Source organism: Pan troglodytes, chromosome X, assembly GCF_028858775.2.
Source record: "Pan troglodytes isolate AG18354 chromosome X, NHGRI_mPanTro3-v2.0_pri, whole genome shotgun sequence".
In the NCBI taxonomy this organism is placed as follows: Eukaryota; Metazoa; Chordata; class Mammalia; order Primates; family Hominidae; genus Pan; species Pan troglodytes.
The window spans coordinates 67,644,398-67,661,664 of record NC_072421.2 but is presented as its reverse complement, the minus strand read 5'-3'; the positions used below and the strand labels follow the sequence as shown (position 1 = coordinate 67,661,664).

Below are 17,267 nucleotides of genomic sequence, written 5' to 3'. Positions count from 1 at the left end.
ATGGTTCAGATTCTTTTGTCCTACGAGGTGCTCCCTTGATGTGGTGTTCTCCCTGTCCCCTAGGAATGGGGCTTCCTGAGAGCTGAACTGTAGTGGCTGTTATTTCTCTTCTGGGTCCAGCCACCCAGTGGAGCTAATGGGCTCTGGGCTGGTACTAGGGAGTGTCTGCAAAGAGTGCATCAATTTTCAGGTGTGATCCATCTTCAGGTCTTGCAGCTGTGAGTACCAGCACCTGCTCCAGTGGAGTTAGCAGGGGAGTGAAGTGGACTCTGTGAGGGTCCTTGGTTGTGTCAGAATAGTACAATTTTAAAATTAAAAATTTAAAAGGCAACATTTGCTGTATGTAAATTATACTTCTATAAAACAAACATTTTAAAAAAGAATAACAACACTGAGAGAGAGAGAGAGCAATTAAGTTAGCTCTACCCCAGCACCTACTTCTAACATTAGTATGTAAAAACAAATGAATACATTCTTTAAAATAATGAATACAAAGAAGCCAGGTTAATTCACTAGTGGCTTAGGAAGTCAAATAAAATGTCAATATAATGCTACATGTGAAAAGCTGCCAGTTTTTGCATGTGTATAAGATCGTTTCAAATTTTAGTGCTTGGTTCCATTTCAACCATCTCAAAATACAAAATGGTGCAATATTTAAGCTAGTACACAACTATTCCCTCTCTCACTTTGCACAGAATATATATATACACACACACATATACATACACATATGTATGTATATACATATATGCCCACACATACATACACCTGTAGATGCACATACATACATATACATACATATGTATATGTGTAAATACATATATATACACACACATAAATACACACATATATATACATACATATATATACATATATGTATATATATACACACACATATATACATATATATGTATATACATATATACACACATATATATACATATATGTGTATATATATACACACACATATATACATATATATGTATATATATATATACACTTTTCTTCTGTTTGCTTTATTGTCTATTTTTTTCAAGTTCTTCTTTTCTGTTTGGCTGTTGTTTACCCTATCTTTAATGTTTGAGGCTTCCTCAGCTATGTAGTAATCCTTGCCTACATGTTCATGTTAAAAAATGAATCAATAAAAAACTGACTGAAATTTGTGTGCACATGATTGGAGCTTGTCAATGGGTAGACCATATGGTAGGGTCATTGAAGGCAAGGTGATTATTTGTTTAGGGGAGTCTCAAATATCAGTATCTGGAGGTCCTTTCTCCGGCCATTTAATTTCTTAAGAATCCTGTATTTCCTTACTGTGCAGGAGAGGCAAGAGAGAGGATGGAGGCACACAATTCACTGGATACCAATTTGAGGGCAGGACAGTATCCCCTGGTTTACCATCTATTAATTTTACCATAGAGATATTCATCTATTTTTTTTTTTTTCAGAAAATAAAGATCTATTTTCTTTCCTAGTGGTGGTGCTGTTGTGGTGTGTGTTAGAGTGAGGGGATCTGAGAGTCCAACTATTTCCTATATGGATTTCTAGTCAAGGCTATTGTTTTCAGCCCTGCATATTTCCCTGGCTTCTTGTTGGATTCAGTGCTTAAAAGTTACAAATCTCTCAGGGGCCAATTGGCTCCTTCTAGTAAGTACCACATTATGCAGGCATTTGTGTTGTAGTTACTCTACTTTACTCAGTTGCCACTCAGTGGTTGTTTTAAAATATGTTCTTGGCCAGGCACAGTGGCTCATACCTGTAATCACAGGACTGTGGGAGGCCGAGGAGAGGGGTTTGCTCAGGCCAGAAGTTTGACTAGACTGGGCAACATAGAGAGATCCTGATTCTACAAAAAAATAAAATAAAATAGCTGGGTATGGTGGCACATGACTGTAGTCCTAGCTACTGGGGAGGCTGAAGCAGTAGGATCACTTGAGCCCAGGAGGTTGAGACTGCAGTGAGCCATGATCATGCCACTGCACTTCAGCATGGGTGACAAAGTGAGACTCTGTCTCAAGAAAATATGTATGTTCACAACTTTTTAAAAATATTCCTTCCTTCAATAAATAAAACCTAATTTCCCTCTTGATTGTGAGCTGGACTTAATGCCTTGCTTCTAATGAACAGAATAAAGCAGAAATGACGGTATGCAACTTTGGAGACTAAATCATAAAAGGTACTACTGTGTCTTCATCATTTATCTTTTGGATCACTTGCTCTGGAGGAAGCCAGGTAACATGTCATAATGGTACTCAAGCAACCTGTGGAGAGGCCCATGTGGTGCAGAACTGAGGACTCCTGCGAATAGCCATGTGAGTGAGCCATTTTGGAAGCATATCCTCTAGCCCCAGTCAAATCTTCAGATGACTGTAGTCTTCCTAACAGCAACCTCATGAGAAATTTTGAGCCAGGAATCCCCAAGTAAATTACTTCCAGATTCCTAACTCTCAGGAATGGTGTGAGATAAGTACTTGCTATTTTAAGCCACTAAGTTTTGGAGTAATTTGTTATGCAGCCGTAGATAACTAATACTTGCTGTCATCTATCTTCTACCTATTCTCTTCAATATGTATTAAACTGTCTCATGAATTGAAGTTTCTTCTCCTGTTCTCTTTGTCCTCATGGATTCTTATCATTTTTATCTCAAATATTTCACAAACTCCTACTAAATGACAGAAACGTGGTTAATTTACCATGTTTAAGTAGAAACCTACTTTATTCTTTTTGCCTTAAGTTCTATTTTGTCTGATAGTAATGTAGTATCTCAGTTTTTTGTTAGTATTTGTCTTTTATTCTTTGGGTTTTAATCTTCCTGTGTTCTTATGCTTTAGATGAGTGTCTTATAGAGAGCATATGCCTAAATTTATTTTGTAAGTGTGATAATTTTTGTCTTTTAACCAGAGAATTTAGTCCATTTACATCTACTGTGATTATATACATACCAGCTCATTTTGTGCTTTGTATTTCTCCCACTTTTTCTATATTTCTTTTCATATTCCTTTTTCCCCACTGTTATGGATTGAGGATCCCCTTCACTCCTATTACTTTGAAAGCTATCTACTCTATTTCTACTATTTTATTGTTCACCCTAGAATTTACAGCATGTATATTTAAGTTTTAAGGTTAGTATATTCATGAACAATCTTTTCCTGAACTTGGATCATCCCCTGCTGGTTTGTATCATGTTATTGTCTGGTATTTTCTTTCTATATAGTTTTTCTTTAACTTACAAATTAGACATTATTATTGTTTTATAAAGCCAATGTTTGTTTATATTTACCCACATGTTTAAACAATCTTTGCTTGTTCTTCTGTCTTACATCTCAAATTTTCCTTCTGGGATCATTTTCTTCTTCTGTGAAGTACATCTTTTGGAAGTTTCCTTGGTGAGGATCTATAAGTCATAAACTCAGTTCTTTGCCTAAACACATCTTTATTTCACTTAGTGGTTTCAGTGGATATAAATGTTCATTTAACAGTTATTATTGAAGATGGCTGACTAGATGACGCCAGGTGAAACAGCTCCCACTGAGGGACTGAGACGACTCGTGTGCTTTTAACAGATCTTCAGAGTGAAGGTGCTGAGAGTGGACAGAGGGAAGACACAACTCATTGGTGTCCCTGAAAGAGATGGGGAGAATAGAACCAACTTGGAAAACATATTTCAGGATATCATCCATGAGAATTTCCCCAACCTAACTAGAGAAGCCAATATTCAAATAAAGGAAATGCAGAGAACCCCAGGAAGATACTCTTTGAGAAGGTCGACCCCAAGACACATAATCATCAGATTTTCCAAGGTTGAAATGAAAGAAAAAATGTTAAATGCAGCTAGAGAGAAGGTCAGGTCACCTACACAGGGAAGCCCATCATCAGATTACCAGTGAACATCTCAGAAACCCTATAAGCCAGAAGAGATTGGAAGCCAATATTCAACACTCTTAAAGAAAATAAATTCCAACCCATAATTTCATATCCCGCCAAACTAAGCTTCATAAGCAAAGGAGAAATAAGATCATTTTCAGACAAGCAAATGCTGAGGGAATTTGTTACCACCAAACCTGCCTTACAAGAGCTCCTGAAGGGAGCACTAAATATGGAAAGGAAAGACCATTACCAATCACTACAAAAACACACTGAAGTACACAGACCAGTGACATTATGAAGCAACCACATAATCAAGTCTGAAAAATAACCAGCTAACATCATGATGACAGGATCAAATCCATACATATCAATACTAATCTTAAATGTAAATGAGCCAAACACCCCAATTAAAAGACACAGAGTGGCAAGCTGGATAAAGAGCCAAGATCCATTGGTATGCTGTCTTCAAGAGATCCATCTCACATGCAATGGCATACATTGGCTCAAAATAAAGGGATGGAGAAAAATCTACCAAGCAAAGAGAAAACAGAAAACAACAGTTGTTGCAACCCTGATTTCTGATAAAACAGACTTTAAACCAGCAAAGATAAAAAAAAATACAAGGAAGGGCATTATATAATGGTAAAGGGTTCTATTGAAAAAGAAGATCTAACTATCCTAAATATATATGCACCCAACACAGAAGTACCCAGATTCATAAAGCAAGTTCTTAGAGACCTTCAAAGAGACTTAGACACCCACACAATAATAGTGAGAGACTTTAACACCTCACTGACAATATTAGACAGATCACTGAGACAAAATTAACAAAGATATTCAAGACATGAACTCAGCAATGGATCATATGAACCTGATAGATATCCACAGAACTCTCCACCCAAAAACAACAGAATATGCATTCTTCTCATCACTACATGGCACATACTCTAAAATCGATTGCATAATTGTAAGCAAAGCACTCCTCAGCAAATGCCAAAGAACCGAAATCATAACAAAAGAATATCCTGGACCACAGTACAAACAAGTTAGAAATCAAAACTAAGGCTCAAGACCATACAATTACATGGAAATCAAATAACCTGCTCCTGAATGACTTTTGGATAAATAATGAAATTAAGGCAAAAATCAAGAAGTTCTTTGAAATTACTGAGAACAAAGATACAACATACCAGAATCTCTGGGACACAGCTAAGGCACTGTTAAGAGGTAAATTTATAGCACTAAATGCCCACATCAAAAAGTTAGAAAGATCTCAAGTTAACCTAACATCACAACTTAAAGACTTGAGAATCAAGAACAAACAAACCCCAAAGCTAGCAGAAAACAAGAAATAACCAAAATCAGAGGTGAACTGAAGGAGATAGAGACATGGAAAACCATTTAAAAGATTAATGAATCTAGGAGCTGTTTCTTTGAAAAAATTAATCAAATAGACATACCACTAGCTAAACTAATAAAGAAGAAATGAGAGAAGATTCAAATAAACACAAAAAGAAATGACAAAGGGGATATTACCACTGACCCCACAGAAAAACAAACAATCATCAAAGAATATTATGAACACCTCTATGCACATAAACTAGAAAATCTAGAAGAAATGGTTAAATTCTTGGACACACATACCTTCCCAAGATTGAACCAGGAAGAAATTGAATCCCTGAACAGACCAATAACAAGCTCCATAAGTGAGGCAGTAATAAATAGCCTGCCAACCAAAAAAAGCCCAGGACCAGAGAGATTCATAGCTGGTTTCTACGAGATGTACAAAGAAGAGTTGGTTTCATGCCTACTGAAACTATTTCAAAAAAATGATGAGGAGGGATTCCTCCCTAACTCATTCTACAAGGCTAGCATCATCTGAATACCAAAACCTGACAGAGATAACATCAAAAAAAGAAAACTTTAGGCCAATATCCTTGATGAACATTGATGCAGAAATCCTCAACAAAATACCAGCAAACAAACTCCAGCAGCACATCAAAAAGCTTATCCACCACGATCAAATATACTTTATCCCTGGGATGCAAGGTTGGTTCAACAGACACAGATCAATGAATGTGATTCATCACATAAATAGAACTAAAGACAAAACCCACATGATTATCACAATAGATACAGAAAAGGTTTTCAATAAAATTCAACACCTCTTCATGTTTTTTAAAAAAACTCAATAAACTAGGTATTGAAGAAACATACCTAAAAATAATAAGAGCCATCTATGGCAAACCCACAGCCAATATACTTAATGGGCAAAAGCTGGAAGCATCCCCCTTTAAAACAGTCACAAGACAAGGATGCCCTCTCTTGACTCCTATTCATCATAGTATTAGAAGTCCTGGCCAGAGCAATCAGGCAAGATAATGAAATAAAGGGCATCCAAATTGGTAAAGAGAAAGTCAAACTATCCCTGTGTGCAGATGACGTGATCCAGTATTTAGAAAACCCTATAGTCTTGGCCCAAAAGCTTCTTAAGCTGATACACAACTTAGGCAAAGTCCCAGGATACAGAATCAATGTACAAAAATCAGTAGCATTCCTATACACCAACAACAGGAAAGCTGAGAGCCAAATCAGGAATGCAATCTCATTCACAATTGCCACAAAAGAATAAAATACCTAGGAATACAGCTAACCAAGGAGGTGAAAGATCTCTACAAGGAGAACTACAAAGCACTGCTGAAAGAAATCATAGTACACAAACAAATAGAAACACATCCAGTGCTCATCGATAGATAGAATCAATATTGTGAAAATGACCATACCGCCAAAAGCAATCTACAAATTCAATGCAATTCCCATAACAATACCTTCATCGTTTTTCACAGAACTAGAAAAAACAATTCTAAAATTCATATGGAACCAAAAAAGAGCCCGCATAGCCAAAGCAACACTAAGCAAAAAGAACACATCTGGAGGCCTCACAATACGGGACTTCAAACTATAAGGCTACAGTCACCAAAACAGCATGGTGCTGGTATAAAAATAGGCACATAGATTAATGGAACAGAATAGAGAACTCAGAAATAAAGCCAAATACTCACAGCCAACTGATCTTCGACAAAGCAAAAGAAAAACATAGAGTAGGGAAATGACACCCTGTTCAACAAACGGTTCTGGGATAATTGGCAAGCCACATGTTGGAAAATGAAATTGGATCCTCGTCTCCCACCTCGTACAAAAAAATCAACTCAAGATGGATCAAGGACTTAAACCTAAGACCTGAAACTATAAAAATTCTAGAAGATAACATCAGAAAAGCCCTTCTAGACATTGGCTTAGGCAAAGACTGCATGACCAAAAACCCAAAAGCAAATGCAACAAAAACAAAGTTAAATAGGTGGGACTTAATTAAACTAAAGAGCTTTTGGATGGCAAGAGGAACAGTCAGCAGAGTAAACAGACAACCCACAGAGTGGGAGAAAATCTTTGCAAACTATGCATCTGACAAAGGACTAATGTCCAGAAGCTACAAAGAACTCAAACAAATCAGCCCCCTCCAAAAAAAAAAAATAATTGCATCAAAAAGTAAGCTAAGGACATGAATAGACAGTTATCAAAAGAAGATATACAAACAGCCAACAAACATATGAAAAATGCTCAACATCACAAATTATCAGGGAAATGCAAATCAAAACCACCAGGTGATACCACCTCACTACTACAAGAATGGCCATAATTAAAAAATCAAAAAATAATAGATGTTGGTGTGGATGTGGTGAAAAGGGAACACTGTTACAGTGCTGGTGGGAATGTCAATTAGTATAACCTTTATGGAAAAGAGTATGGAGTTTCCTTAAAGAACTAAAAGTAGATCTACCATTTGATACAGCAATCCCACTACTGGGTATCTACCTCGAGGAAAATAAGACATTATATGAAAAAAAAAAACCTTACACATGCATGTTTATAGCAGCACAATTTGCAACACACACACACACACACACACACACACACACACACACACACACCATGGAATACTACTCAGCCATAAAAAGGAATGAAATAATGGCATTTGCAGCAACCTAGATGGAGTTGGAGACCATCATTCTAAGTGAAGTAACTCAGGAGTGGAAAATCAAACATTGTATATTCTCACTTATAAGTGAGAGCTAAGCTATGAGGATGCAAAGACATGAATGATACAATGGACTTTGGGGACTTGAGGGGAAGTGTGGGAGAGGGGTGAGGGATAAAAGACTACAAATAAGGTGCAGTGTCTACTGCTTGGGTGATGGGTGCACCAGAATCTCAGAAATCATCACTAAAGGACTTATCCACATAACCAAACATCACCTGTTCCCCAAAAACCTATTGAAATAAATAAAAAATAAATAAAATGCTGAGCAAAAAAATAAACTACCATTGAGATTCTTCACAGAACTAGAAAAAAACTATTTTAAAATTCAGATAGAACCAGAAAAGACCCCGAATATACAAGACAATCTTAAGCAAAAAGAACAAAGCTGCAGGTAACATGCTATCTGACTTCAAACTATACTATGGGGCTACAGCAAGCAAAATAGCATGGTACTGGTATAAGTACAGACATGTAGACCAATGGAACAGAATAGAGAACCCAGAAATAAGGCCGCACACCTACAACCATCTGGTCTTCCACAAACCTGACAAAAATAAGCAATGGAAAAAAGACTCCTTATTCAATAAATGGTGCTGGGAATACTGTCTAGCCATATGCAGAAGATTGAAACTGGAATCCTTCCTTATACTATATAGAAAAATTAATTAAAGATGGATTAAAGACTTAAATGTAAAACCCAAAACTACACAAACCCTGGAAGAAAACTTAGGTGATATCATTCAAGACATAGAAACAGGCAAAGATTTCACAATGAAGAAATCTTTGCTTTCCAAAAGCAACTGGAACAAAAGCAAAAACTGACAAAAGTGATCTAATTAAACTTAAGAGCTTCTGCAGAGCAAAGGAAACTATCAACCGAGTGAACAGGCAACCTACAGAATGGGAGAAATTTTTTGCAAACCATGCATCTGACAAAGGTGTAATATCTGCATCTATAAGGAACTTAAAATTATAAGAAAACAACCAACTTCATGAAAGAGTGGGCAAAGGATATAAACAGACACTTTTCAAAAGACATATACACTGCCAAAAATCATGTGAAAAAAAGAGCTCAGCATCACTGATCATTAGGGAAATGCAAATCAAAACCACAATGAGATGTCATCTCACATCAATCAGAATAGCTATCATGAAAAAGTAAAAAAGTAAAAAAATAACATGCTGGCAAGGTTGTGGAGAAAAAGGAATGCTTATACACTGTTGGTGGGAGTGTAAATTAGTTCAACCACTGTGGAAGACAGTGTGGTGATTCCTCAAAGACCTAAAGACAGAAATACATTTGACCCAGCAATCCCATTACTGGGTATATACCCAAAGGAATATAAATTGTTCTATTATAAAGACACATGCATGCGTATGTTCATTGCAGCACTATTCACAACAGCAAAGACATGGACCCAATCTAAATGTCCATCAGTGATAGACTGGATAAAGAAAATGTGGTATCTATACACCGTGAAATACTTGCAGCCATAAAAAGAATGAGATCATGTCCTTTGCAGGAAAATGGATGGAGCTGGAGGCCTTTATCCTAAGCAAACTAATGCAGGAACAGAAAACCAAAATATCACATGTTCTCATCTATAATTGGGAGCTAAATGATGACAACACATGGACACATAGAGGGGAACAATACATACTGAGACTCATGCCTGTAATCCCAGCACTTTGGGAGGCTGAGATGGGCAGATAACCTGAGGTGAGGAGTTCAAGACCAGCCTGACCAACATGGTGAAACCCTGTCTCTACTAAAAATACAAAAATTAGCTGGGCATGGTGGCAGGTGCCTATAATCGCAGCTACACGGGAGGCTGAGGCTGGAGAATCGCTTGAACCCAGGAGGCAGAGGCTGCATTGAGCTGAGATGGTATCACTGCACTCCAGCCTGGGCGACAGAGTGAGATTCCATCTCAAACAAAACAAAACAAAACAAACCACAGTGGGGCCTGTCGGAAGGTGGAGGGTGGAGGGTGGGAGAAGGGAAAGGATTAGGAAAAATAACTGTTGAGTAATAGGCTTAATACCTGAGTGACGAAATAATCTATATAATAAACCCCCATGACACAAGTTTGCCTAACAAACCTGCACATGTACCCCTGACCATAAAATAAAATGAACAAAACAACAGTTATTATCTCACAGATTAGGGTAAGCAAACTATGACCTATAGGCCAAATCTGGCCTGCAGTGTGTTTCGGTGTGACCCTTGAGCTAAGAATTGTTTTTATATTTGAAAGTGTTGTGAAAGAAACCAAAAACAAACAAACAAAAAACAAACAGAGGAGTATGCAACAAAGACTGTACATGGCCCGCAAAGCCTAAAATAATTATTATTGCGCTTTTTACAGAAAACATTTGCTGACTACTGTCATTGACTATGGAAGATACTATTACAATTTCTTCTGGCTTCCACTGTTGCTGTCAGTTAGCTGTCATTTTATTGAGTTTAGTTGTCTTTCTTCTAAGTATAATCTTTTTTGCCTGGCTAATGTTGAGCTTTTCTCTGATTTGGGTGTTTCATACTTTCACCACAATATGTCTAAGCCTGGATTACAATTTTTAATTTAACTTGCTTAGAACTTATTGAAAATCCTAAATTGGGTACTGTTCATCAATTTTGGGAAATTTTCAGTCATTCTCTCTTTAAATATTGCCTTTCCCCCATTTTATCTCTCTGGAACTCCAATTAAACACATGGTAGACCCTTCTCATTCTATCCTCCATGTTTCTTAACCTAGCCTGTTTTCCACCTCTTTGTTCTCTGTGTTACATTCTGTATAATTTATTTCAATTCCTCATTCTCTCTTCATCTGTGTCTAATCTATTTAATCTATGGAATTTCTAATTTTAATGATTATATTTTTCATTTACAGATATTCTACTTGGTTCTTTTTCAAATTTGCCTGTCACATTTGATAGTCTCCTATACCTTCATCATACCTCAGGGCCTTCTTTTATTTAACTATATTATGCCAATTATTTTATAGTCTGTTATCTGATAATTTCTGTTGTATTTGTAGATCTGCTCCTGTAGTTTGCTATTTATTTCTGCTTAGTCACTTATAATGGCTTACTTCTTCATAAATTGTGTGATTTTTTTATTGTGAATTCATGTTCATGGGAACTTTATCTGTAGGAATTATTTGAAGCTTGTGTTTAAATGAATTCTTCAAAATATGATTTGCATTATATATATGAGGTGCTTGGAAAGCAGTACCAATGTGGGAGATGTTTAAAGTTCCAGATATCTCTGTGGGTTTTTCAGGCCACACAAGCAGTGGGAATTCTAGTCTCAACCTTTTTTTGAGTGTGGGCTTGTGATTAGGAAATCTCAGTGGAGAATTTTTTTTTCTCACTCCAGTCAGCACCAAGACTGAGACAGGCATGTATTTCCATTGCTCCATCTGCAAGGATTTCTTTTCCTAGTTCATCCAATATGCCTGTGACCCTTTGGAAATCTTGGCTTAATTCAGGGCTCTCCAATCTGACCTCCCACCTTTCTCAGGTCTCTAGTTTTATCTTCTGCTCCCAAACTTGAGTGGCCCATTAAAACCGAACTAAAGGCCAACGGAGATCAGCAGATATACTCAGACAAATGCCAAATAGTAGCTCACTACCCCTAGTTTACTGCTCTGTATTTGTGATGTCTGATTATTTGTAGCTTTTAGAGATGTTATTTAATTATGGGTCAGTTCAACCATGTACTTAAAAGGGTATTTTAAAAATCACTTTGGGAGGCTGAGGTGGGTGGATCACCTGAGGTAGGGAGTTCGAGACCAGCCTGACCAACATGGAGAAACCCCGTCTCTACTAAAAATACAATATTAGCCAGGCATGGTGGCACATGCCTGTAATCCCAGTTACTTGGGAAGCTAAGGCAGGAGAATCACTTGAACCCAGGAAGCGGAGGTTGCGGTGAGCTGAGATTGTGCCATTGCACTCCATCCTGGGCAACAAGAGGGAAACTCCGTCTCTGTAGATCTATAATCTGCTATAATGCCAAACTTCCTACCCTCCGTGAAGGAGGGCACACAAAGATCTCCCTTGATTTTCAGTTTTGCATAATGATAGAATACCACGAAGGCATTTTTCTGTAGGATATAACATGCCTTATACATTAATTTCAGAACAAGGAGAAAACAGGGCAATCAATAGCATACTAGGATCTTTAAGTTCCCGTGCTTTTCAAACTTAGCATGCATCAGAATCATCTTGACTTCATGTTAAATTACATATTGCTGCCTCTCCCTCCACATTTTAGAGTTTTTGATTCAGTAGATATGGGATGTGGCTGGGAATCTGCATTTCTAAGTTTCCAGATGATAGGGATGACACTGGACCAAAGAGAGAATCACTGTGTTGGACTATAGGAACCCAGTTCATTTATCATTCTCTGCCTTCATTTCCAGTTGTATAAAAGGGAGAAATAAAAGTTCTTGGAACTAGCCAAACAGGTGGAAAGATGTTACTGAAACCTGTTTATTTGATAGAGTCACAAGATTTACATCATTGTATATCTACTGAGGATTTTTCTCTTCCAAGTGGGATGTGATGCCAATGTGCACAAGGCACAGTGGTTTTAAATCTAATCAACAAATAAATGAGAGCTGAAAAAGAACAGATGCACACATAGGTGAATACATCCAAAGCATTGTTGGCATAAGTTATAATATGTGTGATTAAATTGGCTTTTATTTCATTGCTCTTTCAATAGAAACTGGTTAAATTTAGTTAGAACATATTGATAAAATGCAGAAAATTTTAAATGCATAAGCACAAAAGAGAATAAAAATAATAGTTACAGTGAGAAGCCATGAAGGAAGAAATTGAGCAGGGTGAGAAGACCTGATTTCTACTTAGTTTCATCTGAGAGTGCCAACATTCAAAAGATATCCTATTTGCTTCAGGAAAATTTACAAAAGTTATACACGCACGTGCACACACACACACACACACACAAACCCTTGATCTAGATTTTGTGACGTTTTGGTGTAAATGTTTGAAAATTTATAATTTGTTATAATTTCTTTGTCATTCTAAATAAATTTTACTTTTATAACCCCCCTCCAAAAGAAGTTTGTAGTCTATTTGGGGTAGTCAGACATATAAACAAATAAGATTTCACAGGGGCTAAGATGGAAATGTGTATAGGAAGCAGTGGAGGCACAAATAATAGAAGAGTGTAAAATAGGCTTGTTCAGAGCCTTTATGGGGTAGAATGATAAACTGGAAAAGAGCATTCCAAGCATAAAATGTAGTATGTGCAAAAGCATGAAGGCATAAAACAGCATGATACATCCAGGAACTAATTCAATGTGGCTAGAGAATACAAATGGGATTCTCCAGAGATGACTGTGGAAAGTCAGGCAGTGGCCAGACAATGGAGGGCTTTGGATGCCACCCTAAAGACTACATTTTATCATTTAAGCAATAGAAGCCATGGAAACATTTTAAGGAAGAATAACATGATCCCTCCCAATGACTATGGAATATATATTGGAAGCAGATGAGACTGTAGGTAGTGAAACAGTTAATCTTAGTGATATAAGAAACCTTGAAATAAGGCAGCAGTAGTAAGGATAGAAATACAGCATGGACTCAAGAGATGTTATAAGGGTAGGCTGCACAGAACTAGGTTCCTGATATGGATTAAATGAGTTGGAGAAAGGTAAAAGCTAAGGGTGCCTCCTATCTTTCTGCACTGGATAAGTAGCCTCTGAACCAAAGGGAATTTGAGAAAATGACAGAGGCTCAAACCATTCCTACTTCTTCAGACCTTGTAAAAGGGCAAAAAGTCCAGTTTCCCAGGTATCCTCTGAATCAGACCAACTCTACTAATAAGCCACAGAGGTGTTGTATGCTGTCATCTGTCCTTCAGTATATAAAACCACAACTACATGCGTGGAATCAACAGACCAAGGTACTGGCCATCTGTTTTTAAGGATTTCTTAACAACCAATGGGACTCATCACATGATGGATTCAGCCACAACAATTAATATTGATTATAAAGATGGCAAGCGAGCAGTTTGGTCGTGCCTGCCATGGATCAGTATGCAGGTCAGGTATAGATATGGCCTTAATCACACCCTCACATCATTAATCATTATGTACTGCAAATTATGAATATATTTACAAGCATGGAGTAAAAAAACATTATTTAAAGTTGTACATAAGTCATATCCCAATACATCTGCCTTTGTATAATATTGATTTTCACACTGGTTGCCTCTTTAAGAAACTAGCATTGCAACATCCTCTGTCAGCTTCCACCACCAACAGTTGTTTCTATAAAGGTCAATGTATTGCTACAACTACTTAAATTCTTCATTTTTTTTCTACACTAGAAAAACATATTTTTAAAAAAGTTCCTGAACATCGAGGAATCGTGGCTAGCTTGCAAAGCATGACATTCACCCATGGAAAGTTAAATAATAAGAGTGGAGCAAGAAAACAACAGTATGTTACCAGACAATGTATACGTTAAGTGCCAAATGAGAATTATAGGCAGGAAGTACTAGGAGTTCACAGGAGGGAGAAATCCTTGTAGGCTGAAGTTGTAACAGTAAGTTTTATAGAGGAGTTGAGAATTGCTGTGGGACTTGAATAATGGGAAAAATTTCAGCAGAAAGAGAGGTTAGTATACGAAACTTAGATGGCATGAATAAAGCACTGAGGAGCAAGTGGAATCAACATGGTATGTTTCAAAGACAAGCATGCTTGGCTAGTCAACACACTACAAAAGCAATGAGACACTACCACCCCTTCATATAACAAATATTTAAGATTTTTTAAAGTGTCAATAGGATTTTCAAAGGCTTAATTCAGTTTAGCACTGGGAGTAGAAAATATCTCAAATCAAAGGCAAGATTCCCAAAGCTTTACATCATCATTGTTCACAGAACTATGCCTTTGAAAAAATGATTAGAAACAATTGTGGTTCTCCTTGAATCTCAGAACTCCACTACCAAAAAGGATGGAAATAATATGTATGTGTGTGTGTGTGTGTGTGTGTGTGTGTATAGACTTTGTGTGCATTATATTAAACTATATTATGCTACATGTTAAACGGGATATGAAGAGAATTCCTATTCTTCAGTGGCTTATAAACTAAATCACACTTTAACATTTAAATAATAGATGAAATGTCTAAATGAGTGCTGCTGACAAATTTAAATAGGAAGAAAGTTTGACAATCCTTAAAAGAAAGGTGAAATCACTATGGAGTAGGACTCACATATGACGGCTTCACAAAGATAGGACTTCAGCTAGATTCAGGGGTTCTCATATTCAGTTGTGACTAAGGATCACATACTGGACACTTGTTGGAATTTCAGTTCCTGGGGCCCATCCCCAGAAAGTCTAATTCAGTAAGTCCAGAGCAGGGCCCAGGAATCTGCACATTTCATAATTCTAAAATATTCCAATGCAGGTTTTCCTCAGAATATACTTGGTGAAACACTGAATAACAGCTTGAAGAATAAGTAGGATCTGAATAGGCTTGATGGGCATTCCAGATGAAGGATGAAACTGGGGATTGTATGGGGGACAGTAAAGTAAGTGAGGTGGCTAGAAACAAAGTAGTAGAGAGAATAGTAGGAGATAAAGCAAAAAATGGTAGTGGGATGAAAAACTATAAAGTATCCCAACTATCATGCCAGAAAGTTTGCATGTGACCCTGTAAATGGCATAGAGCCAATGAAGATTTATCTAGTAAGACCCTTCAGCAAGAGGAACTACTATGCTGATCCCTGAATTCTTACAATAATGCCAATGCCAAAAGAACTGGTCCTAGACATTAGGGGCTTGTCAGTACTATAGACCAATGCCTATTCACAACCAAATTTCAAGTGGCCTAAGGTAAAATAATTAAGACAATGTGGTAAACTTTTCATGAAGCTACATTTATTAACTTTTTGATGTTATAATGTCCTTTTATATTTAAGTTTTGAATGTCCTTACTTTGCAAAATAAAAAGTAGACAGTTGAACATATGAAAAGATGTTCCATACAATTAGCCACTAGGAAAATGTAAAATTAAAATCACTATAACACTACACACCTATTAGAATGGCTAAAATTAAAAGAAAAGTAGTAACAATACCAAGTGCTAGTAAAGAAGTAGAACAAGTGGCACTCTCATACATTACCAGTGGGAATGCAAAATGGCACAACCATTCTGGAAAACAGTTTGACAGTTTCATTTAAAGTAAAACATAAAAATAGACTTATCATATGACCCAGTACTAGGTATTATCACATTATCATATGACCCACTCCTATGTATTTATCCCAGAGAAATGAAAACTTATGTTCACATAAAAACCTGTACATCAATGTATTTAGTAGTTCTATTTATAATCACCAAAACTGGAAAAAAAAAGCTGAAACTTGCTTCAATGTGTGAATGGATTAAAAAAAAACCTGTGGTACATTCAAACAAGGGAATACAACTTAGCAAAAACCAAGTGAGCTATTGATGCATGCAGCAAGTTAGATGAATCTCAAAGGCATTATGCTGAGTGACAGAAACCAGTCTCAACGGTTACATGCTGTATATATGCACTTACATATATTTATATAATATTCTTGAAAAGACAAAACAAATCAGTGGTTGGTAGTAGTAAGGAGAGAGGAGGGTATGACCACAAATAGGTAGTATGAAGGAGTTTTTTGGTGATGGAACTGCTCTGTATCCTGATTACGGTGGTAAATAAATATGCATGTATATGGAAACTCACTGAACAGTAAAACTCCCCCCACAACAAGTACATTTTACTGTATGCTAATTTACTACATTTAAAAAAGTAGGCATTCATTTATCAGTATCCCCAATATTTTGGGAATCACACTTGTCCAAATGTCTGATATGTCTAGTATAGGCCACTGAGGAGCAGATACCCTTAAGAACCTTCTCATTGGTGCTAGAAAGGTACTTGCATTATTTCTGACTGGGACTTCTCAATAAGCACCAACAACTCTTAGCACAACTCTGGGTTCCCCTTCATTCTTCAAAACTCCATACACAACCCGTATTCCACAAGGTGATTCTTTTATCAATCAACTGGTCAAAAAGTACCCAATCCTTTACATCAGCATCTGAATAAGCTACTTTAGTCTCTGCCACTCTCACATACTCAAAATTTTCTGCTCTCTTCCTTCAATTTTGCAGTAAGGTTTATTAGGTATGAGTGAGACAGCAACAAAACTGGGGGCCTGTATCAGTTGGGGCTCCAAAGCACTCTCCACCTGGAATCTGAAGAGACCAAGATTCCCTTTTA

General features: G+C 36.9%; 1 protein-coding gene across 3 annotated transcripts in view; it reads right to left on the bottom strand.

The window, feature by feature from the left end:
- EDA (ectodysplasin A) overlaps positions 1 to 17,267 on the bottom strand; it is a 434,047-nt gene that overhangs the window by 174,464 nt on the left and 242,316 nt on the right. The window contains exon 2 of one of the 3 annotated variants that reach the window (XM_016943477.4): positions 1,011 to 3,621. The exons of the other annotated variants lie outside the window; for them this stretch is intronic. Within the exon in view, the coding sequence (XP_016798966.1) occupies positions 3,610 to 3,621 (12 nt within the window). The 3' untranslated portion in view covers positions 1,011 to 3,609. Of the gene's footprint in view, positions 1 to 1,010; positions 3,622 to 17,267 lie in introns of those variants that run through there. 3 annotated transcript variants of the gene reach the window in all.